This window comes from Bos mutus, chromosome 9 (assembly GCF_027580195.1).
Source record: "Bos mutus isolate GX-2022 chromosome 9, NWIPB_WYAK_1.1, whole genome shotgun sequence".
Lineage (NCBI taxonomy): Eukaryota > Metazoa > Chordata > Mammalia > Artiodactyla > Bovidae > Bos > Bos mutus.
Window position 1 is genome coordinate 101,212,447 of NC_091625.1, and position 25,735 is coordinate 101,238,181.

Below are 25,735 nucleotides of genomic sequence, written 5' to 3' on the forward strand. Positions count from 1 at the left end.
CGTCAAATCCCGAGATAAGCCATAGCAAAAAAGAACATAAAAAAGAATGTGTGTGTGTGTCTAGCTGAATCCCTAATAGTTCTGACCCCGGCTCTGCCGCTGCTCAGGAGAACCAGCGAGGGAACAAGCAAGACAATCCCCGGGGAGACGGTACAAGGAGTCGCTCCATTTCCTGCCTGTCCTGGGTTACAGGCTCCGGTGGCTCCGCCAGTGGCAACACCAAAGGGTTTCGGGAAACAGACCCCGAATCCCTTCCTTCAGTAGAAGACGCAGAGGAGGACGGCTGCAGACCCTGAAGGGCACGTGGCGGTGGGATCAGGACGATGCCCCTCCAAACACCTTCCCAGTCTGAGCAGGAGACCCTGGACGAGACATGTGGAAGGACAGGGGGCCACACCAGTGCTGGGGGCCAGGGGCTGCCCGCTCCCCAATGAGGGCAGGCAGGACGCCTCTCTGGGCAGCTCCTCGGGGGGAGCCTTGTCTGATGCACTCAGGCTCCTGGGCCGTGTCCTTGACCTCAGGGAGCCAGGCAGACTGGGGAGGGGCCACGGGAGACTGCTGTCTGCCCCCCCGGGAAGTCCTCCTCCGGGAGAAGCCCCCACCGCCCCCCCACCCCCCACCAATGATGCAATCCAGAGGAGCAAGTGGCCAGGGAGAGGGGATGCTGTGTTCCTACACCCTCCCTGCCATCTCCTCACAAAGCTCACTCTATGACTCCGGATAGGAAAATCGAAACATTCCCTAAATAGGGTTGATGCTATTATCATTGAGCTCAGATCTCTCTGGAATGAGGAGCACTGCTTAGTCACACAGCTGATGATGGTGTTCGTAACGGAAACCAAAGGTCATAACAAGCCTGGGGACAGAATCAGAAAAAGACACCTTATATTCAGATTTCTAAGGTTTGTCCAGTGAAAGCGGAAAAATGAATATATATTCCCTCTCTACATTTTACACAATAAATCCCAGGTCTATTAGAGAGGTACGTGTTTTTAAAAGCCATGAAAATGACAAAAAAGATGAATCAAATACTTATCTGAGGTTTGGGTGGGGATTTCTTTATTTTTAAATAAAAGCAATGAAAGAAGTAACATAGGAAAGAGTGAGAGACTCAGTTACAAAACAAGTTTCCATCCAAACGGTCATAAAAAATTAAAGGCTAACAAAAAACTTCGAGATTATCTGAAACAAACGGCAAAAGGGCCAGGAGCCTAAATACATCATACTAAACATAATACTCTTACTGTGCTTAAAGAAACAGAGGAGAAACCAAGACGCCAGCCCAACAGTGAACTTAACGCAGCGCTGATAAACACGCCCGTCTGGGGACCACGCTTTCACAAACAGGTTTGTGAGACTGGCCCCAGGGCATCAACGGGCGAAACACAACCCACGGGCTCCAAGGCGGCAGGACCAGGGAAAGGCTGGGCAGGCCCACGGCAGGACTGGGCCACTGCAGGCGGCTGACCAGGGGGGCGACTGGGTCGGGCTGACACCACGGGAAGGACAGCTGTGCCACGGACGGCCCTTCAGAGGTGAGACCGCGCGTGGGAGGCCAGCCCTCCGAAGGCAACGAGGGACCTGGGGCTGCACGTGCCGGCTTAGCCCTGCAGGGCCCACAGCCCGCCTGCTCGGGGTGGTGGCTGTCACTCGGGCCATCGGTGATGGAGCGAAAGGCCTGGAATGCTGCCTTGGCCACCTGACGGGCAGCTGCAGAGCCGTCCCTCCACCAAGAAAGAAACTGATATGACAGCAAGGGGCTCGCTTCTGATGCTGCCTCTGGAGGCTTAGGATTCCAAGGGATTCTCAGTCCTAAGACTGAGATGCAGAAGAAAAGAAAGGAGCCCAGAGAGGTACTTCCTCCATCCTTCCACTGTTACCGGGTCCGCGGGTTACAGAAATGATGAAACACTCACACAGCCTGAGGCGAAATGTCACCCAACCATCTCCTGCTGGGTGGGTCCAGACCAGCTCAGCACCTGGAGCCAGGCCAGCGCCTCCCTGAGATGCCTACTCTCTGGTATCCCACATGTGAGTCAGGAATCAAGTGGGGCTTGACACTGTAGATGCAAAAAATCCTCATGTTCTAGGCTATTTTGAGATTCACTAATAAATCGTAGGGGCTTCCCAGGTGGCTCTAGTGGTAAAGAATCCGCCTGCCAATGCAGGAGATGTGGGTTCAGTCCCTGGGTCAGGAAGATGCCCTGGAGGAGGAAAGGGCAACCCACTCCAGTATTCTTGCCTGGAGAACCCCATGGACAGAAGGGCCTGGTGGGCTACAGTCCACAGGGTCGCAAAGAGTCAGACATGTGACTGACCGCGCACACACACGCCACAAACAGCAGACACTGGGGAGAGATGAGCATCTTTCATACTTCAGACCACCCCCGTGGGCGATTAGGACCTGGTTTCCATGGCTGCTTTTGTAACCAACCTCCGTTAATTACACTGTTTTTATGCTACATTATATATCCTGTCGTATCATATCATTATGTCACATTGTATTCTATTATACAGACACTATATTTCAAAAGAAAAGGATGGCTGAGATAGAAACAAGTGTGGTCTCTTCAGTCACGGTGAAAATGACAAATGGCCAGGTGGGAGGCGAGCTAGGAAGGCCCGGGTGGCGGGAGATGTGTGCGTGTACAGCAGCACCCCGGGGAGCACAGGGCACTCGAACCTGCGTCTCCCGCGGTCACAGGGAGGCCTGAGCCTTTTAAGTGGAGCCGGACACCCGGCTGGCGATGAACTCAGCCTCTGCCCGGCTGAGTGACCACACTAACCACCTCCCGGCTCTGTCCTCAAAATCCTGCCGGATCTGAAATTCTGCCCTGAGCAGACCCTGAATGCAGAATAAAAGTCCATCTTCACACAGGATCCTTTAGCCTTCAAAGGTCAAGTTTACAGCACAGAGGGGCTTCCCAGGGGAAGCTGTGCTGCTCATCACACCAGAAAAAAAAGGGAGAAGACCCGAAATGACGAAAATTTAAGTGTCAACTACGTTGACAATCATATCAGGCACCACTCCTCAAGACTTGCCTTTCCATTTCTCTAAAGCGATCTAGATTGTGGACCCCAGACTGCCATGCTTACTTGTTACTTAACTAACTTCTTTGCCAGAGACTCTGAGCGTTAAGTCTTCAGTCTGTTATGCTTTCATGTTCACAGGCATTAAAGATGCAAGCAAATGAAAAAACGTGTTCCCTACTTTTTATCTACAGTGTGAGAAATACAGCTCTGGTAGAAAGGCGCACATCAGGACACCAAGGCGTGTCCCAAGCTGAAGCGCTTTGGTCTTAGGTCACCCGTTGGGAAAACAGGTCCCCTGGACAGGGAACACCCCAGGGGCAGCGTGGTGAGGCTTCCTGATGGGGAAACGATACCCTGTGGGTGGGGGGCAAGGCTGGTCCCAGGTGCCCCTCACCTGGGAGGGGATGAACGTGGAACCCAGATGCCACCAGCTCCAAGTCACGCGGTTCTGAGTGTGTGGCTTCACTGCCTTGCACCTCGACTTCCTCATCATAAAACGCAGCTAACACCATCAGCAAGGGCACTGAACTCGTGGGCTTGGAATCTGCCGACTACCCCCTCCCCCTGCGCCGCCCCCCCACCCCCGACGAGGAATCTGCAACCATCCAAAGGTGAATGAAAGGCCAGGAAGGAATCAGCACGAAAATAACTCAGGCACTGACTGAAGCTCAGTTTCTAAGGCAGTGCTTTTAAAACAAAGCATCTTAGTGTAAGAGAAAAGGAAATAGAATGGTGCCCGAAACACATTCTGAGGCTTGAAACCCAGTAGGCTAGGCTTCGCGATGTAGTCATTGTGAACAGGATCCACGCATTTCTGTCCTGTACCTGCCGACGCTCCAGGGATGGAGTCAGAGCTCTCCTTGACAAAGGATAGAGGAGGGCCAGCCCTGCGGTCCGAGAGACACCCCGAGAGGCTCAGAAGGCGCCGCTGGGACCCGCCCTCTTCTCTCCTGGCCAGGCTTTTGCTGGAACCTACCTGCAGCTGCCAGGAAACCTACGAGGTGCCCAGGACAGTCTATCAGTTACTTGCTAAACATCGAGATTTTGCCACAATACTTTTTCCTTTAGAATCAACAGGTCACAAGCCATTTCCTTCAAAGTAGGAAATGTGTATCTCCTCTGGGCTTAGAAAGTTGACTTATAGAGAAAAGAGCTGAAAAGTTAGGTGTGAGAACATAGTGAAGTCCTGTCGGAAGACTACCACGTAAAGACATACCGCATAATAAAAGCTGTCTCCACGTTACGGAGAGATGTTTCAGTTCAGTTCAGTTCAGTCGCTCAGTGACCCCATGGACTGCAGCACGCCAGGCCTCCCTGTCCATCACCAACTCCTGGAGTTTACTCAAACTCATCAGTTCTCACTAAAATGAGAATTCAACAGGAGGAGCCGTCCTGGGGTGGGTGCTTGTGGTCCCCAGCGTGTGCCGGGCATCCTTGGTAACTAACGTGACTTGTGGCGCCCAGCGCCATCACAGGCTCCACACGGAGCTGGAGGAACCAGGACTGAACCCAGACGTTCGTCTTTCTAACAGATGGCGATGAAGGCCCAACCCGCCTCTTCCTTCCTGCACTCCATCAGACCCAAAGCAAGCCTGGACAAGAAGAGACACACCTCCAAAGCCAGTCTCCAAGGAGAAGAGGCCCAGAAATGAAGGGAGGGGCTCTGAACCTTGTGACGGCTGCACTTCGCGCGCGTGGACGAGTTTAACCCTCACATCAGCAGCATTGTAAGGGAGGTGCTGTCGCTGCCACCATCTCAGTTAGGTAGGAGTGGCGGCCAGGAGGGGTTACCCGAGGTGGCACAGCCAGACGGAACCCCGGGGTCCAGTGTTTCGCTCCCAGCCACCGCATAAGTGTCCCCTCACTGGCGGGGCACAGGGGACACGCGTATTCTCATGCCCAGACCACGTCCTGACGTGATTCCAGCGCTCTGTAAGCGTCCCGCAGGGCACTCCAGCCTGTTAGCCTGTTAACCACCTTGTGAACGTGGGTGACATCCCCGCTGGCTGGTCACTACACGGGGGACGGAGACCCATCCTGCTTCATTCTGGGCTCAGGCTTGGGAGCACGTGGTCTTTTAAATCAAATTCCCTTGCAACACCAGGAAGGGTGTCGGCCTCAGGGATTCGTTATTTAGAGCTGTCACCTGTGGTAAGTCAATGTTGAGTCAGGAACACAGACACGCTGTCAATTAGAGACACCGAACACTCTGAAAGGCTCCTTTAGCAGCCGGGGTGCGAGCAGCACCACCCGCTGGCGGGGCCTGCGGGGGCTGGGGGTGCGGACGGGACGGGGCGGCTCTCCCGCAGGCTTGTCACCCGTCAGCTGCTTCGGCAGTTGACATTTTCCTCAGAAATGGCGTGCTGCCTCGTTACAGAAAGGGGGGCAGGCGCCCGACACCTCCAAACTCATTTAAAGATGAAACAGAACTGTCAGAGACTATTCTCCGCTTGTCAGGTTACTTGGAACCCAAATGACAGCCACGCTCCGTCACGCACACGGAGCAGTCACCTGCGTGCCTGAGACACGATCGGGAGGTTTGCAGTCATTTCCACGAGTTTCCCGGCCTCCTTCCGTTTCCCCCTCTCAAAACAGTTTCGCTCTTCGGGTGCACTTTCCTGGGGTGCTGTCTGCACCCTGGAGGGGGCCCCTGTTACACATGTTGCTTTTCCAACACGTTCTTCTGACTCACTAACGAGCCTGCAAACCGGGGATGCTTTGAGGATATATCGAGAACGGCTTGTGAATATCTGAACCTCTCAGGCTGATGGATGCAGAGGTGTTGGAGCCAAAACAAACCTCAACAGCCCTCTTCCTCCACACGTGAGGGGAAAGGAAGTTCTGGGAAGGTCAGAAGCCCCCTCGGTGGCTCAGAGGACTTGGCCACGTGTACCTGGTCTCCCTTTGACGTGTCCAATCACCACCTCACACAAAGGACTGTTTTGTAAAACTTCTATATTTTCTCTTAGGAAAACAAGTTCTGATTGCATGTCTGGGGGAAAAAAAAATCTGTTCTTTGGTGATGGGTCATTATGAAAAGTCGAAATAGACGACATAAAATGTTTGGTTTGAAAGCTGGCTTTGAAAGGAGCACAAGAAAGTGGGAAGTTTTTCTGACTTTACGCTTACGTGACCCATTCTCACAATGTAGAAAGAATTTCACAGAGTCAAGCATATTGTTCTGGAATATTACGCAAAAAAAACTTCATGTTATACAAAGTCAAACATGTTGTTTGTTGAAAAGTTAGAATACGGAATATAGAGATGAAAATAGAAGCTCTCAATGCTGCTACGGCTGCTTTTGTTTTGGCTCATTTCCTACCCGTATGACATATACTCGCTATTTGTAACACACAGGCATCTACCTGTACTCATGGAGACACTCACGCTTTTATTAACAACAACGTCTCGATTGTTCTGTAACACCATCTCATATCCTGCCTACCCTGTGTAACCTTGGATCAGGAGCACTTTCTCAAGGACACTGAATCGGATTATAAACAAATGTGGATGCACGCGTACCCACGAGGCTAAAATCACTGAGATGAGTATTTGCACAGGAGTGAAGAGGTCAAGGCTGAGATCAACGGACGGGCAGAACAAGGAAAGCAGGGTGGATACACAGGTTCCCGTGGCTCCGGTTCCCCGCTGCCTGCCCTTCTTCCTTGGGGGCAGGAGGAAGGACGCGATGGGAAGAAGGAGCAGTCACCACCTGGGAGGGCGGGGAGCAAGGTCAGGTGCTGAGCGCCTGCTGCTGAGGTTAACGGGATGTGCGGATGGGGGGAGATGGCAGGGGACCGCTGGGATACTCGGCCAGAGGGTGGCCTAGCAAGGTGCCTGCTTCGACCTGCCGTGTCTTCAGCCACAGGGAGCTGCCCGCCCTGTGTCTGAGAGAGTGCACCTCTCTGCTTTGAGGATGAAAGTGTGGGTTTTAGCAAATGGCCATGTCATGCAGCAGCTGACATTTCTAAAAACAGCAGCTTTACTGGGAAACATACACCACTCAATCCCTCCAGCTACAGCGTGCAGCTCAGTGGTTTCCAGAATGTTCGGAGCTGTGCAGCCATCACCACAGTCAGTCATAACACATTTTCATCACCCCTAAAAGAAACCCACGGCCAGTCAGTCATCCTTGTCTCCCTAACCTCCCAGCCCCCAGCAACGATTCAGCTACATTCCCCCCTGTGGGTTCGCCTCTGCGGGATTTTCATCTGAATAGAATCCTGCAACACGAGCAACGCTGTGACTGACTTCTTTGCACCCAGAACCTTGTTTTCAAGGTTCATCCGGGCCAACGATGCATCGGTATTTCATTTCTTTGGATTGCTAAATAATACTCCACTGTATGGACATACCGTACTTTATTTATGCACCAGTGGATGGATATTGGGCATTTGTCCACTTTTTGTCTACTGTGAATTGACCGATGCGGCTATGAACATTCATGTACAAGTTTTTGTGTAGACATATGTTTTCGTTTCTGTTGGTTATATACAAAGGATTGGAATAGTTGAGTCATATGCTAACTCTGTTAACTTTTGTGGAAGTGCCAGCGAAGCTGTTCATTTTCTAGACATTCTGATGATCTGGAGTTAAAAAAAGTCTAATCTGACTTTCTACTTCTATGAAACTGCTGTTTGGTGATGAGATTATTTTAAGTGAGGGATAGAAAGTCAAAAGCTGCTTTGTTTTCTATACATCTTTTATTAACAATGAATGATTCTTTAAAATTATATTATTATGGAGATCTTGGCCAAGTTCAACTGACAAACAATTTTAGAAATGTTATTACTGCTACAATAAAAAATGTTCACTGTAAGTAGCATGGCTTAAATTATGTGGCTGAATTAAAACTCCAGGGTCTAAAATAAACTTGAATGCCTACATCAGAGACCCCAAAACTTCTGTGCACAAAAGAGCTACTGGGGCAGTTTGTTAGAAAAGTCAAACTCAAGGCTCTGCCCCTAAGAGATTATGATTTAGTGGGTCAGGAGTGGGGACTAGGAATTACTTTTAACAACATTCCTCAAATACGCACAGATGATTCTGATGCAGGCTCTAGTCTGGCCAAAGTGTGCAGTTTCCATATTTTCTTCATGGGCTGTGCTGACAATGTCACCCTGATTCCTGTTTCCTATAAAATATTTTTTAATATATTAAGTCTCACCCACCTTCTAAATCCTTCTTGAATGAAGACTTTGAAAAACTCTTTCTTCCTTTCTACCTAAGATTATTATATATATATATATATATATATATATATATATATATATATATAATTTGATCTATGCATTTCCTATCTTATCTTATTGGTTATATGTTGTTCAAAAATATATCTTATTTACCAGCTAGACAGGAAGTGCCCTGAAGGTGAACCCGTGAACCACTGAACTCGCTCAGCCGTGTCCAACTCTTTGTGACCCCAAAGACTGTAGCTCACCAGGCTCCTCCATCCATGGGATTTCCCAGGCAAGAATACTGGAGTGGGTTGCATTTCCTTCTCCAGGGGATCTCCCCGACCCAGAGATCAAACCCAGTTCTCCCGCATTACAGGCAGACACTTTACCGCCTGAGCCGCCAGGGAAGCCCCGCCCTGAAGGTAGAGAATGATATTATTTTGTACTGCCTCCTGCACGCAGGCACTGAGGACACTGTGACATAAGACCTAAAAATTCAAGAAAGACCTGCTTTGACATCTGTGGGTTTCGTAGGCCCCAAAGTCCTAAGCACAACTTCTCCTGCCTTTGTCTGATGTGCCCCCCACCCTACTGGAAAGCTTCCCATGTGGCGCTAGTGATAAAGAACCCGCCTGCCAGTGAAGGAAACGTAAGCAACACGGGTTCGGTCCCCGGGTCGGGAATATCCCTGGAGGAGGGCATGGCAACCCCCTCCAGCGTTCTTGCCTGGAGAGTCCCATGGACAGAGGAGCCTGGCGGGCTGCGGTCCACGGGGTCACACAGAGCTGGGAACGGACCACAGGAAAAGGCTCCTGGCCCTGGGATTCCCCATGAGCCGGATTGATGTGCCCCATCTGGTCTTCAGCCTAACGGGTTCACTGCCCTGCCAGCCCACAGAACTGTTCTAACAACCCCCCACATTCTCCCTGGAACCAGGGGTCACCCTGTTCTCTTGTTATTTGTTACACAACCTGCCCCTCACAGCCCCTGCGACCTGCTCCACACCTGCCGGGAGCCCCGTGAGGTCGCACGTGGCGGGCGCCCTCCTGCCCCGTGAAGAGCACAGTGAGTGAGGTCGCACGTGGCGGGCGCCCTCCTGCCCCGTGAAGAGCACGGGTGAGTACAGACCCCGTCACCTCACCTGTCCAGACCAGGTGCTGTGTGCTCAGCCTTCTCTCACCGTTCAGGACCCGGGATCCCTCCCTCACCCCAGGAGGAGATCAGAGCAGATGGAGTTGGTGCTCCGTTCTGCATGTTGTTGCCTACATGACCATGCCCTTGGAACAGAGGTTTCAAATAACAGCTTATTTTGACCTGTGTTATGTGCACACTCTTGGCTGGGAGGTGGGGTGGGAGGAGTTCAGAGGGAGGGAATCAGGTGGACTGAATTTCTAAAACCCAGTCCGGGGGATGAAAGAGAAATAAAACAGTCGTGAGTCACATTTTGTTTAAAACTGAGCAATCCAGCCTGATGGACAGATTCAGGCTGCTTTGTCGCCCAATACAGCCGAAGCAACCTGCTTCTGCTCTCCTCCTCAGGGCTCCTTCCCACAAACGGCACGTCACAGCCAAGCATATGTGGAGGGTGGTATTTACACAGTGTGGCTTTCCCTCCGAAGACTGTGCACGTTTTTTAGGGAGACGTTAAATACTCAGGGACATGTTTGTATTGTGTATTATCAATCAGAGAGTAATGTGTCAACATACAGGAGTCAAGCAACACTAAAAGGGGGGCTATACTCCCTCATAACAAGCAGAGGGTCAACCACAGTGAGGCGCGTCTTGCCCTCTGCAACCCCTCACCTTTCAAGGTGGCCTTCTTAAGAACCTTCATTGCGTAGAGCTGTCCAGCATCTGACCCCTTGACCTTCCTCACCAAGAACACCTAAGGAAGAGAACACAGGACATCTGCAGCTGTTAAAGACGGCAGACTCATTTTCCTTATTTGATCTGACAAGGGGACACACTAGGGAGTGTGGGAAATCCCAATAAAATAAATATGCTATAGGAAAAACTTAAATGTAACATCTCCTCCAACATCTAAAAAAGTTTCATCTAATTTAGTACAACCCTATGAGGACTCAAGCTATGTGTTCATCTTAACAATTATATTTGTTTTGGGCACCATTCTCTTTCTGTGAAACACTACATCAGAGGTAATTGCTGCTGTTGTTCAGTTGTTAAGTTGTGTCCGACTTTTTGCAGTCCCATGGACTGCAGCAGGCCAGGCCTCCCTGTCCATCACCAGCTCCTGGAGCCTGCTCAAACTCATGTCCATTGAGTCGGTGATGCCATCCAACCATCTCATCCTCTGTCATCCCCTTCTCCTCCTGCCCTCGATCTTTCCCAGCATCAGGGTCTTTTCCAATGAGTCAGCTCTTTGCATCAGGTGGCAAAGTACTGGAGCTTCAGCTTCAGCATCAGTCCTTTCAGTGAATATTCAGGGTTGATCTTTAGGATTGACTGGTTTCATCACCGTGCTATCCAAGGGACTCTCAAGAGTCTTCTCCAGCACAGTTTGACAGCAATCAGTTCTTTGGCACTCAGTCTTCTTCATGGTCCAACTCTCACATCTGTACACAACTACTGGAAAAACCACAGCTTTGACTACATGAAACTTTGTCAGCAAAGTGAGGTCTCTGCTTTTTAATGCACTGTATGGCTTTGTCAGAGCTTCCCTTCCAAGGAGCGAGCGTTTTTAAATTTCATGGCTGCAGTCATCTGCAGTGATTTTGGAGCCCAAGCAAACAAAATATGTCACTGTTTTCATTGTTTCCCCATCTATTTGCCATGAAATGATGGGACCGGATGCCACGATCTTAATTTCCTGAATGTTGAGTTTTAAGCTAGCTTTTTCACTCTCATCAAGAGGCTCTTTAGTTCCTCTTCACTTTCTGCCATTAGAGTTGGTTTCATCTGCATATCTGAGGTTGTTGATATTTCTCCCAGCAATCTTGATTCCAGCTTGTGATTCATCCAGTCTGGCATTTCCTATGATGTACTCTGTATGGAGGTTACATAAGCAGGGTGACAGTATACAGCCTTGATGTACTCCTTTGCCAGTTTTGAACTAGAATAGCACCCTCCTTTGTAAAAACAGAACACTTGTTCAGAAAAGCAAACTCTCTTCAGAAGTTTTCAGGGAGATAGATCACTTGGTTTATTGTAATTATGCCCTGTAAATATCCATAGTGAAGCTACCCTGAGAGTCCCTGCCAGACAACACAGGCCAGACTCTGACCCTCCAGAAGCTAGGTTCTCTAGCTTTCCTCATCCATGTTTTAGCTTTGAGTAGCTGAAGTTTACAGACAGAGCTGGTTCTAAATGGCTTTTATATATATTCTCATGTGGACACTTAACATTTTCTGGAACACATTTTGACATGTTTTGTGAGGGAAAACCAAGAAGAAAAGACAACTGTTTGAGAGGCTAAGCTTAAGAGTCACATTCATAATTGTTGAATGAGGTTAGTGAAAAACCAACCAACCAACCTAGGGTATCCAGTAGGAAAGAAAAGTACATTCTGTGCAGATAGAAACAACAGTGTCCAATTTTTCTAACAGTACTTCCCAACAGATGAAAAAGCTGCGGGAATGACTGACACCCACACAGAGGGCATGTGTCCAGGAGGCAGGGGTGCTGCCCACGTGTCCCTGACGGGGGCCCTCACCAGCCTTCTGAGATGCATGGGGTTCTGGCTCCAGGAGTCACGCCCAAGTGTGGGGCTGTAGGAGGGGCTGCATCCTCACCCCCAACCCGAGACGGACTCAGGACACAGGGACGAAGGTGGGGGAGCAGGGGCCTGACGGCAGACCAGTCTGCCCCGCCCACGGGAGAGACGGCCCCGCCCCCGGGAGACGTGACCCCGCCCACGGGAGACACCCCAGCCCCTGGGAGGCGCGGCCCCGCCCTTGGGAGACAAACGGCCCCGCCCATGGGAGACTCGGCCCCGCCCAAGTGAGACACACCCCGCCCCCGGGAGATGAGGCATGTCAGGAGGTCAGTGTCTGGCAGAGCACCGGGATGCCCTCCTCGCATCAGCTCCTGGGGTCATCGCCTGCCGTTGGGAGCATCAGCTGCCTCCGGACCCGGAACTCCCCACCCTGCCCCTTTGTGACCACTGTCACCCAGAGCCCAGGGGGCACTCAGGCCAACAGGAACACCCCTTGCCCTCTGCCCAGCAGAAAGGAGGGCAGAGGCGGGCAGGACAGTGTCGCTCCCCGGGACAGACGCTGCCCCTGGGGCTGGGATTCTAGCAAATCTCGGGCAACGAGAAGCAGGCACGCTACTCTCCCGGGTTCTGGACAACAGCGTCCCTGGGAATCTTTACCATGGGAGGCCTGGGCCGTGCCTCTGTGCACGTGTGCATCACACGAGTGTTTGCTTGGCTGCGGGGACCTGGGCCTCTCTGGGCGCCGGGCCTCCTGTCCCAGCCCAGAGAGCTCTGTCTGGGAGCTGGTGAGGAGCCTCCCGACAGGCGGTCAGAGCTGTGGCAGGAGTGCCCAGGGGGCCGAGCGGAGAAACCAGAGCATTCCCGTGGGCCGTGTGGAGAAACCAGAGCATTCCCACTCCCAGGCAAGAATACTGGAGTGGGTTGCCACTTCCTTCTCCAGAGGAGTAGAGAATACCGTCTACTTAAGTCCATGCTGAACCACATTCACACGGCAGCTGACCACTACGATTCAGTTTGTGTGTGAGTCATCTCTGACTCTCTGTGACCTCGAAGACTGCAGCTCGAAAGGCTCCTCTGTCCATGGGATTCTCCAGGCAAGAGTCCTGCAGTGGGTTGCCATTTCCTTCTCTGGGGGATCTTCCTGACCCAGGGATCCTACCCAGGCCTTCCGCATTGTGGGCAGATTCTTTACAGTCTGAGCCATAGATTCAATTTACAAGATGTCAAAGCTTGCAGAGACCTAGTCACATAAACCTTTGTTTATTGCATTTTAGGTTTTAAAAATGAGATGATGGATGGTAATGGCTATTTATTTTTCTGGGCTCCAAAATCACTGCAGATGGTGATTGCAGTCATGAAATTAAAAGATGCTTACTCCTTGGAAGAAAAGTTATGACCAACGTAGATAGCATATTGAAAAGCAGAGACATTACTTTGCCAACAAAGGTCCATCTAGTCAAGGCTATGGTTTTTCCTGTGGTCATGTATGGATGTGAGAGTTGGACTGTGAAGAAGGCTGAGCCCCGAAGGATTGATGCTTTTGAACTGTGGTGTTGGAGAAGACTCTTGAGAGTCCCTTGGACTGCAAGGAGATCCAACCAGTCAATTCTGAAGGAGATCAGCCCTGGGATTTCTTTGGAGGGAATGATGCTGAAGCTGAAACTCCAATACTTTGGCCACCTCATGCGAAGAGTTGACTCATTGGAAAAGACTCTGATGCTGGGAGGGATTGGGGGCAGGAGGAGAAGGGGAAACAGAGGATGAGATGGCTGGATAGCATCACTGACTCGATGGAAGTGAGTCTGAGTGAACTCTGGGAGTTGGTGATGGACAGGGAGGCCTGGTGTGCTGCGATTCATGGGGTCACAAAGAGTCAGACACCACTGAAAGACTAAACTGAATGGCTATTTATAGGGCTTCCCTAGTGGCTCATATGGTAAAGAATCTGCCTGCAAAGCAAGAGATCTGGGTTGGATCCCTGGGTTGGGAAGATCCTCTGGAGAAGGAAATGGCAACCCACTCCAGTATTCTTGCTTGGGGAATCCCATGGACAGAGGAACCCGGAGGGCTGCAATCCAGGAGGCTGCAAAGAGTTGGACACAATTTAGTGACTAAATCACAAACACAAAAATGGCTGTTCATAATTATCTATTTTTAAGAAGACTTCAAAAGACAAGGAAAAAACCTTATTCTCCCAATATTTGTCAGGCTCCTGCCACACACCAGGTCCTAGAAGAAATGTAGCAGGAACGGTCCTATGGCCAGCAGAGTAGCTACCAGGAGACAAACCTCGAGAGAAACAGCAAAAGACAGTAACAATCGACTTAAAAGGTGGAAGTAACAGTGAAGACGTGGGCTCTGTCCGCTCAGGGAGAGCTCTTTTGTCCGCGGCATCCCGGACCTCTCGCCTCTTCCCTCCTTCCTGATTCAAGAACACATTCTGACGCAGGAAAACAAGTTCCCAAACAACCCGTCAATCTCAGCAAAGATGGAAGCGGCATCTCTAGCACTTTATCCAGGTGACTCTTCATGACCTCCCTCCTTTTATTTTTAGAACCCCTCTCCAGCAGCTCAGCCTCGACTCTGCAAAGCCCTTCCTCGAGCCACATGGAAACACAGCCACCTCCCACTGAGGCAGACGCACAGCCACTGGCTGAGCTGGGGAATCTGTAGCGGATGAAGGTTAAGCATCTGTAGGAGATGCCACTCAGAGAAGGCAATGGCACCCCACTCCAGTACTCTTGCCTGGAAAATCCCATGGACGGAGGAGCTTGGTAGGCTACAGTCCATGGGGTCGCTAAGAGTCAGACACGACTGAGCGACTTCACTTTCACTTCTCACTTTCATGCATTGGAGAAGGAAATGGCAACCCACTCCAGTGTTCTTGCCTGGAGAATCCCAGGGACGGTAGGGCCTGATGGGCTGCCGTCTATGGGGTCGCACAGAGTCAGACACGACTGAAGTGACTTAGCAGCAGCAGAAGCAGGAGATGCCACTGCCTCTTTTATTTCTCTCCATTTACTTGCTTTACTTTTAATCCATTTATCTCTTTATTTATTAATATCAGAAGATATTAATCTTCTATGCTTTACTTTTTTATGTTTCGTATAATCATGGCTTTTTTTCATACTGTTCATGGGTTCTCACGGCAAGAACACTAGAGTGGTTTGCCATTCCCTCCTCCAGGGGACCACGCTTTGTCGGAACTCTCCACTATGACTCCTCTGTCTCCACTGGTCCTCCATAGCATAGCTAATAGCTTCACTGAGTTACGCAAGCCCCTCTGCCATGACAAGGCTGTGAAGGAGAGCAACAAGGCTGCATATTGCCACCCTGCTGATTTAACTTATGCACAGAGCACATCATGCGAAATACTGGGCTGGGTGAAGCACAAGCTGGAATCAAGACTGCTGGGAGAAATACCAATGACCTCAGATATACAGATGATGTCAACTCTAATGGCAGAAAGCCAAGAGGAACTAAAGAGCCTCTCAAGGGTGAAAGAGGAGAGTGAAAAAGCTGGCTTGAAACTCAGCATTCAAAAAAGTAAGATCATGGCATCTGGTCCCATCACGTCATGGCAAATAGATGGGGAAACAATGGAAACAGCGACAGACTTTATTTACTTGGGCTCCAAAATCACTGTGGACAGTGACTGCAGCCATGAAATTCAAAGACGCTTGCTCCTTGGTAGGAAAGCTCTGATAAATCCAGACAGATTTGCGTGTTAAAAAGCAGAGACATCACTTTGCTGACAAAGGTCCGTATAGTCAAGGCTGTGGTTTCTCCAGTGGTCGTGTATGGATGTGAGGCCTGAACCATAGAGAAGACTAAGCACCAAAGAACTGATTGCTTTCAAACCGTGGTGCTGGAGAAGACTCTTGAGAATCCCTTTCACTGCAAAGAGATCAAACCAATCAATACTAAAGGAAATAACCCTGAATATTCACTGGAAGGACTGATGCTAAAGATGAAGCTCTCATACTTTGGCCACCTGATACAAAGAACTGACTCACTGAAAAAGACCCTGTTGCTGGGGAAGACTGAAGGCAGGAGAAGGGAATGACAGAGGATGAGATGGTTGGATGGCATCACCGACTCAATGGACACGAGTCTGAACAAACTCTGGGAGACAGTGAAGGACAAGGAAGCCTGGAGGGCTGCAGTCCATGGGGTTGCCGAGTTGAACACAACTTAGTGGCTGAACAATAGCAACAACATAATCATAGCTGGGAAGGAAAAGAGTTCAGTGTTACGCAGATCATCATTCCAAGGGGATTCTGCCTAATACCAGGATTTTACTTGTTTCCCAAAGAATGTTTTTAAAATAAAAATTTGCAGGAAATTGGAAAAGGTGTTTTTTCTGAGGAAGGCATTGTCAACGTAGCTTTTGTTTAGTCGAGTACTGAAAGGACGGGCTCAGATCCATTTTCCTTGACCTCAGAAAGCATCTTCCATCTCTTCTGCTTCTAGACACCTTGAGAATTGGCGGAGGGGTGCTCAGTGAAGTCAGGGTCACACAACAGCCCAGACAGTCAACCACCACCTGCCCAGCAGCCCTGGGCTTGCCTGCGAGGGCGTCCAGGTCTCCATCACCGAGGAGAGAGGATGGACCTGATGCAGCTGACACTGCGCATCCTTGGGAAGCAAGTGGTGGGCGGCGTGTGTGGTGGGAGCGGCGGGCTCAGTGCCTGTCCATTTCCCTGTCATGGTTCTTTACTCCCCTGCCCCTGGTGGCTCAGACCGTAAAGTCTGCCTGCAATTCAGGACACCTGGGTTCGATCCCTGGGTCGGGAAGATCCCCTGGAGAAGGGAATGGCAACCCTCTCCAGTATCCTTGCCTGGAGAACCCCATGGACAGAGGAGCCTGGCGGGCCACACACCATGGCGTTGCAAAGAGCTGGACGTGACTGAAGCAACTGACTCACACACACACTCTCACACACTCTCACACACACTCACACTCTCACACACACACACCCCTTTCCCAACCTTTCTAATTAATGGGAAGACAAACCACAACCACACAAGCAGGTCTGCCTCCATATGTTGGTAACTTTTGACCCTGAGAGACTGAAATCTTCACATTCTTACTTCACTAAATGCCTAAAAACCATTTGAAATTGCCATTTTTGAAGGTTACCGCATTTTGAATACTGGTAATTTCATATGGTTCAAGCGAACATGTTTGTAGATATACTAGTATTAATACAAATACATGTTGCTACCACACTGCCATGTGGAAAAGAAAAATAAAAATATTCTACCTTTTAAGAATGCCAAAAGGGAGATTTCACAAACAAGCAAATTTCCGTGGTCTGCAAGAGATTATCTAGAACAACATCAACATACTATTAATCCTACATGAAATCAACATGGGCCAGATTTCATCTTGGCACCAAGTCCTAGGAAAAAAGGGGAAATCTGATGAATATCCACATACCATACAGGAAGAAACAGTGACTTCAAAAAGCCAGGACCCTGTCCTGCTTAAACTCTGGGAAAGGCTGGCCTCCTGGTTTATCTCAGGGCCTCACGTTCTAGAAACCGTAAGTCTGTGTAATTTCTAACAGATACACCAAGGATGCAGAGAAATTAGCACGGCCCTGGAACAACTTGCCCAGTCTCGTGAGAGATCTGCTGATATCCTGCTGCATATGGCTGTAGTCCTATGTGAACAGACAACTATTTCTTATTTCCTGAGAGGAATCAGTATTCGTTTTAATTTGAAGGTGAAAAAGAAAAGAAATGAACAATTCTTCTTCTTGGCTGCACTGGGCCTTTGGCACTTGGGTTTGCTCTAGTTGTGGGGCAGGGGCCTCTCCCGCTGCAGAGCACAGGCTTTAGAGTGAGGGCTCAGTCATTGAGACAGGCAGGCTTAGCTGCTCTGAGGCCTGTGGGACCTTAGTCCCCTGCGCAGAGATCGAGCCTGTGTCCCCTGCGTTGGAAGGTGGATTCTTAACCATTGGATCCCCAGGGATGTCCTGAAATGAACAATTCTAGTGCACAGATTCATCACAGCCAATTGCTGGATGGGAGTCATGTGCTATTTAATCCACAGAAGAATTATAGAAAGTAGTTCCTATTATGTCCATTTTACAGGTGGGGAAATCGAGGCTTGGAGAAGCAGAATAACCACACCATTTACAAGGAGGGTGGGAGGGGACCCAGGCTGCAGGCCCCGTCTCCCTGCCACCCTGGGTGACAGTTACGGGAGTGGGTCCCAAAGGGCACCACCTTCTCCACTGCTTTCTTCCCTGTTCTCTTATTTTTCTTTCTTTTTGAAAAATACCTGTGGAGTGCGTACTTCCCAAAGATGTATGGCTCAAGTTCAAGGACCCTCCGCAGCACGGAGATATACTAAAGGCTCATGGAAGCTACAAGTGGGGAGGTGTGTGCAGCGTTCCCAAGCCCGGCTCCACTGTCTCAGGCTTCCGGCCACGCAGTAAGGCCACGGCCCCTGTGGCCATGGGGCCTGCCAAGTGGGCACTACCTCACTCCATTAGTTTGGGCCCACACTTCCCCTGGGCTCAGGGGGCACCTCTGCCATCTCTCCTTCGCCCTGACGTGGGGGACCAGCTGCAGCGGAATGAGGCCCACTTGGAGGGAAGCATGGACTCAACTTACCTTTCCGTAGGAGCCTTGTCCCAAAACTTTCAACAGTTCAAACTGGGAAGGGTCGGCCTTCTCAAAGCCCGCTTTGACATGGTGACTGATGTCAATCTCCTTCACAATGCCCTCTTCCTGCAAGAGAAGAACGACAGAAATGCATATCAAGGGGCTCCTCTGGATTCGTCCTCCTCTCAAGTTACCACGAGTTGGGTAGGTTATGGATTTTCAGGATTGGAGTTACGAGCTGTGACATCACGGCGCTCTGCATAATTTGCTTGCTTATTTGTACCAATGATTCTGTTTGTGAGCCTTAAATTGTGTCTTTTCTCCATGGACTTGTGTTGTGTGGTCTTACCAATATCTCCATGAAATCCATCCTCCTTCTTAACAATTTGGGCAAAATTCTGGACAGGGAGGAAGGTGGGGACCACAGAACCAAACGATCCTCTGAGTGTGTGAGTGTCTACACTTCTGTGGCCTGAAGGGCTGTCCACAGGCAGAAGTAGTCTGTGAAATGGGGATTTCTTTTCTCCTTCTCCTTCTTATTACTCTGCTCCCCCTTATATTCTTGCCAGAGCTGATGGTTCATCTCCATCCCAGAGATTATATTTCAGAAGAAGCAGCCAGATAAGACTTTCTTCCAGTTCAGAAGCTTTCCAAGTAGGGAAAAAAGTCCTTGATCTTGAAGTTAAAGCCCTGACAGGAATCACTCCCAATGCTCATCAGAGAGCTTCCTGTCCTGGAGATGCAGTGCCCACCTGTCAGGGGCGAGGCTGCCCTGCCAGCACCAGCCATGGGAGACGCGGAAGCTGGAAAGGAGGGGCTTTCCTGGACTGATTTCTGTGCTTCTCCGAGACACCCTTTCCAATCCATCCACCTTCTGATGCTTCATCCACTACTACGGTTTGGGCCTTGGCTACATTCTGAGAACTAGCAGGCCGGGCTGACTGCAAAGCGCATCTGAAACCGCCACAGTAATCGCACGCGCAGAGTGCTCAGGCACTCAGTCTCCGTACATTATTTCTTCCATTTCTTAAAAAACTATCAAGTGAGATGTTATCCTAAGGTTGCCCAGCTGGAAGTATGAGAGCCGGGTTTCTAGTCAAGAGTGACGTTAAAGCCTCGGGCAAATCAAATCGCAACAGTAGTAATCCACAGGACAGTGGTCCCTCTCAGAGATGGATGGAAAACTCAGTTTCCCAGAGTTGTAAACTTTGTGACGAGTATCTCCATGTACCCAACGCAGGACACCTAGAGAAAGCAGAGGAAGGTCGTCTGGGCTGCAAGACAATTGTTTCTCATTTCTTTTTATTCCAGTGGTTAAAGAAACCCTTCAGTCTTCACATCTTCAAGGATTCTTTTGCATTTTTGTAAAAATAATCATGTTTCTGTTTGTGAAAACAAGCAATGGATATACCCCAAATGGATTCTTTTGGGGTCAGTTCGCAAAGCTTGTATGTGTGCAGTCAGAACACAAAGAATTTTAAGGTAACTACTCCTTGAATATGGAGAAGGAAATGGCTACCCACTCCAGTATTCTTGTCTGGAGAATCCCATGGACAGAGGAGCCTGGCGGGCTACAGTCCATGGGGTCACAAGAGTCAGACAGACTTAGCAACTAAACCACCAGCATTCCTTGAATATGTCAGAGAGAGAGGACCCTGAGGGCATGGTCCTCCCCCCATGAGTGGAGATGACCTCTGAGTCCCGCTGGAATCCCAGGACCCCTTTAGCTACAGAAAGGGGCACAGCTTCTTCTGTAGGGAAATTGCTTCATTTATGACAGGGAAAAAGTGGAAAGTGTTAGTCACTCAGTCATGTCCAACTCTTTGCGACCCCATGGACCGGGTAGCCCCCAGGTGCCTCTGTCCATGGGATTCTCCAGGAAAGAATACTAGAGTGGGTAACCAATTCCTTCTCCAGGGGATCTTCCTGACCCAGGGACTGAACCCAGGTCTCCTGCATTGTAGGCAGACTCTTTACCAGCTGAGCCACCAGGGAGGAAAGAGGGAAAGGGGTGTCTCGGGTTGCAGGCCAGCACCTGTGTCTTCCCCAAGAAGACCGCACTCATCTGGGTGGTGCCTGCAGACCGATGCCCACTGGGAAGACGAAGCTGAAGTTCAAGGCGCTCGCCAAGTCCTGATGACTGATGCTGCACAGATGCTATCTCCACCTCTACTGACTTATCGACCAAGAAAGAACCTGACGGTCACTGGTCACTGAAGGAAGAATAAAACACCCCCATTCTGTTAACAGGCTTCCCTGGTGGCTCAGCTGGTAAAGAATCCGCCTGCAATGAGGGAGACCTGGGTTCGATCCCTGGGTTGGGAAGATCCCCTAAAGAAGGGAAAGGCTACCCACTCCAGTCTTCTGGCCTGGAGAATTCTGTGGACTGTATAGTCCATTGGGTCCCAAAGAGTCGGACACGACTGAACGACTTTCACTGCACTTGACTTTTCCATTAACACACAGCACCTCCCATCCGGCAGGCAGGACGGCACCGAGCCATCCAGTGTCCCCGGCCCCCCGAATGTGGCTCAGTCCTGCAGCCAAGCTAATGCCACTCCCACGGGTCAGCAGGGCTCACCGAGCGCCATCCTCTGTGACTTCGTTTTGGTGCCTGAGCACACCAGCGTTCACGCAGCTAAAGAGAAGGTCACCCTCAACACCTGGGGAGTGCCGGCTGGGGGCGAGGCCAGGGCCTCGGGGAGATGCCCAGGAGGCAGGTGACCGCTGACCCCGTGGCCCTGCTCCCAGGCCCTTCCGAGTGCACATCACAAACGATTGTGCTGTGCTCCTCCAGGGTCTCCAGGTCATCCCTCTGAGTCCCGGCCTCCGCTCAGAGGAGCATGACGTCAGTCAGCCCCCCGGAGCCCCCTCAGCATACCTGGAGGATCCCCCCCAGGGCCCTGCTTCCCCCACCCCCCAGGAACCAGCAGCCCCAAGCACGCAGCTCTCCCCTGCCCAGAAAAGGCACCAGCCGGCCAGAATTCACCTTCCTGCGTCGTCACCGCCCTGACACTGCAGCTGAAGGCTTAGAAGCAAATCTCTCTGTAACATTTCATTTTGTGGGGATTTTCGCTGTCAAAGTCCTTAGAGCAAATGCACTCAAAGCACACAGCTAACTTCCTCCTCGGGAATGGCCTTAAAACCTCAGGCCTCTCCCTGATAGTACTGTGATGTTTCAATTAACACCAGGGAGGTCTTGAACAGCAAAAATCTCAACCATCCATTGAAAAAGGAACCAAGAGTCCCACATTTTAGATTTTAGCCACTCATAGTAACACTTTGACCTGAACTTGCTTGAGATATTTTGTTTTCCTCTTTCCCAAGAACTTAAAGGACAAAAAAAAAAAAAAAAGAGTCAAGGTCTGGAGACCTGTGCTGAGTGCTGTGTGTACAGGAAACACCCAGATGGGAGCTGGGAAACATGTCTGGGCTTGTCTGCTTCTAACCATGTCCAGACCGGACAGGCGTATTTTCTAAACCATTTTGTGATTACTGCCTTAAAGGGCACCCAGATTTAACATATTATTTATGCCTCATTTAGAAGTAAACATCTTTTCCCTCTTATCAGGAAGGTCACTTTTTCTAGAATTCTATGTGGATTTTAACACCGTTCCCTTAAGGACATAAAGTCTGGTCCTGAATGCTCTACAGATAGCACTAACATTTGATTTCTAGCATAACTCCTATGAAGCGTATTTTTTTTACAAATAACCTGAGAAATTTGGGGGAGAGCCTGGTATCATGGGCAGGTGTGTGCTCTGCCAGAAAGGACTTCAAAACTGATCCAATGGGAGAGAGAAAAACCAGAGTATGAGTTGTTGAAACAACATCAGTATGTGACCAAGTAACTTTGACCATGGATTCTAGAATCCCCGTCAAGCTGGGCTTGAATTCTGACCGATGGAAGACATTCCCCCACGGGTGTCAGACAGACAGACAGCGAAGGGGCCTGGCCTCAGGCCAGAGGGGATCGGTGAGGTGTCCTCTGAGCCCCGCCCCGCACCAAAGTCACCTTGGCAGGTAATTTCCTCCCTTCTGAATCATCCGCTTTCCACGTCATTAAAGAGAGGCGATTTATGGGAAGTAAATGCAGATGAAAAGTGGTGGAATAGTCATGACGAAAACATAGAAAAGAAAAACTGGGCAAGTGTGAGCTGGGTCTCCACCAAAGCGGGCGGGGCCATTCTAGAAATCACTGATTCCTGCGCAGGATATTAATTCTCAGAAAGGGCCAAGAGTAAATTATTAAACAGGTGGCTTATGAAAATGCAGAAAAGAAGAAGGAAATTAGCTAACTCTGACTTGCTCCCAGCAAGTCCTGCCAGGCCAGCCCACCCCACCCCTGTGGCTGATAACAGAGCAGGCGTGTCGGGAGGGGGCCGGGGAACCACGGCCTGGCTCTCAGGGGCCCACTGAGACCTTGGGTCCGCAGAGGCTGACACCCCCGGGGATCCCCGTGGGGCACCGTGGTCCTTCCCCCAGACCCCAAACCAGGCGTGCTCACCCAGGCGTGACACCCTGCTGCAGACGCTGTCAGTGTAGCCACGGTGCCCCAGTATCAGACCTGCCAGGGAAGCTGTTACAAATGCAGATTCCAGGTGCCAGGCCGGGGCTTCAGGACCTGTAATCTCTGAGAAGGTTGAAGGTCAGGGCTCCCCGGGGGAAATCCTGCTCAAGTCTGCCCTCCCCTACCTACCTACCGCTGGCTCCCAGCCGCACGCAAACAGGCTGTCCTGTCTGCATCCTTCTCAGCAAAACACAGACTTTGTTTCGCCCTTCCCCGGACACCTGCCCCACCCAACATGGCTCACCGATTGCTCATCAACGCTCTCCGTGGGGCTGAACCCAGTGGTCAGGCTTCAGTGTCTGCAGGGCCGGACACCAGGCATCACCCCAGCTTCCTCACTTGGATTCGGGGACATCAGGCCCCCTGGGTCCCCCGACACCTCTCCCACCCTCCCGAGGGCTCTTCCTTTATCTGTCTCCGAACATCCCCCCCAACTTGGTCCCAGCCTTTTCTCCCATGTCGTCACCTCCTTGGGACTTCATCCCATCTGGGGGTTCCGTGTCACCATCTAAATGCTGACGCTCAGGACTGGATCTCCCCCCGGGACCGGCACAGGCGGCTTCCTGGGCGTGCCTGAGGAGACCTTAGGGGCTGCGCGCGCTCCTCCCTGGGGTCTTAGCCTGATGTGGGGGGTGAGAGGAGGCCCCCTGAACTGTGAGCTGCTCTGACACATGGAACGGGCCCTGAGCATCTGCTCTGCCTCCCAGATCATCAGTGCATTTAACTGTTTTTAAAAAGATCTTTCATCCAGACTTTCATTTTCAGGAAGAGGACTCCCCACACCCAGCCCAACATACTGCTAGGAAGGAAGTTCAGAAACGCTTTGAAAGCAGACAGGAGTCAGTGTGTCGCTTGTCTGCTTCCTCCAGGGAGGGCGGACGGAGGACCCTTGAAGAGTCCCTCTAGGGGGCACGTGAGCGTGTGCTCAGTCGATTGGTTTTGTCCGACTCTTTGTGAACCCATAGGCTGTAGCCTGCCAGGCTCCTCTGTCATGGGGTTCTCCAGGCAAGAATACTGGAGTGGGTTGCCATGCCCTCCTCCACGGGATCTTCCCAACCCAGGGATCGAACCCACACCTCCTGCATCTCCTGCATTGGCAGTCGGATTCTTTACTGCTAGGGCCACCTGGGAAGCTCTCTGGGGAGCATAACCCTCCCCCAAAAACAGCCAGAACTAACGACACAGACTGCTCACGACAAAGCCCGCAGGAGGCGGTGGCTGTGCACACATCATAACACAAGGAGGGAAGGACTGGGCATGAGCTCCAGACTCCCAGCCAGAAGGAACCCGCTCCTTTCAGCTTCCCAGGTAACCAGGGGCCAAGCCTCGAGCCTCGAGTGCATCTGACCTCCCAGGGCGCCTGGGTGGGAGGTGGACTCCAGGCAGCCTGCCTCCTGCCCGACCCGCCCAAGGAGGCTCCTGAGACGAACGGCTGATGCATCGCAGAGTCTCCTCTGCCCTTTACGTCGCCCTTTTCACGTCTCCGCCCCCGTGTCTGCGCCCGCTGGTGTGAGCAAGTGTGAGATGAAATTACAGGACCAGCTGCACTGGGAAAATACTTCTACAGAAAGCCTCCACTTCGCTTCCAAAGGCTAAATATAAGCTGCGCCATTTAGGATGGCAACACTTCTCCAGCAAGAGTGGGACTCCAGCTGGCTTTTCAGGCACTCGCGGGCCTCCAGACACAGCGAGGACACCCGCCTGAAGAAGAGCACACCCCCCTGAAGTCACAGGAGCGAGGGGACAAGAAGGGAGACCAGAGGTGGGAGTCAGGGGCCCTGAGATGCAGGGAGAAGGCCCGCCTGGTGTCCGAGGTGTGCTTCCCATGGGGCGCTGCTCACAGACCCGCCTGGCCGATGCCCGCCGGCCGCCCGAACTCCCCAAGGGACGGGTCACACGGTCCACACAGGGCTCTCTTTTCTCATCCACCCTGGAATGGCATTTTTCCTTTTTTTGACCCAAGAAAGAGACCCAGCACCCAAGGCAGTCACAGGACTAACTCACACCCCGGGGCCAGCAGCCAGATGTGGCCGGCAGCTGAGGGCCACCTCCACCTTCAGAAGGCAACCATGAGCTGCCCCGGAAGCCCCTCAGGGTCTGCACGGGGCCACACTGGGGCTCCTGCATCAGAGCAGCGCAAGGGAAGAGGTCGGAGGAGAGGGGAGGAGAAGCGGCTGAGATGCGTCTCCCGTCCATTTCCTTCCTTTGCCCTCCCACCCAGGCCTCTGCACTTTGCTCCCCCCATCCAAACTTCTATTAATTTTGCTTATTAAGGTAAGATGGGTGTTTCCTTCTGTTTTAAAATGAAAGTGCCTCCCGCCCATGGCTTCTGTCTTTCTTCACCCCCACTGCCTGCCACCGCCTCAAATTATCTTCCCTTCCTTCCTTCTGGAAGCCTTTCAGTCTGCTGGTGTTTTTATAAATCACAGCCTATGCAGATCGCGCCCTGGAAGCTTCTATTATAAATGGTGCCAGGCAGATGGAGCAGCGTCCCTGCAGGGGCCTCCCTGTGGACGGCGGAGCACGCAGGCGTCCCACCAACACGTAGGCTGCAGGCTCCCTGGCTCTGACAACTCGACGTCCCTCGGGTGGGTTCACTCTAGTCAGTCCCATCAACCCTCAAGCTCCCTGAGCGGCAATGTTCTGTGGAACATTGCCTGCGAG

The 25,735-nt window shown here is 51.2% G+C and overlaps 1 protein-coding gene across 8 annotated transcripts in view; it reads right to left on the reverse strand.

The window, feature by feature from the left end:
* RPS6KA2 (ribosomal protein S6 kinase A2) overlaps positions 1–25,735 on the reverse strand; it is a 328,370-nt gene that overhangs the window by 71,671 nt on the left and 230,964 nt on the right. For 5 of the 8 annotated variants that reach the window (XM_070377016.1, XM_070377018.1, XM_070377019.1 and 2 more), the window contains 2 exons: positions 18,511–18,627; positions 10,014–10,095 (listed from right to left, as the gene is read on the reverse strand). In XM_070377016.1, the coding sequence (XP_070233117.1) occupies positions 10,014–10,095; positions 18,511–18,627 (199 nt within the window). Of the gene's footprint in view, positions 1–10,013; positions 10,096–18,510; positions 18,628–18,850; positions 18,887–23,315; positions 23,335–25,735 lie in introns of those variants that run through there. The other 3 variants (XM_070377023.1, XM_070377021.1, XM_070377024.1) reach the window with 3 other exon arrangements.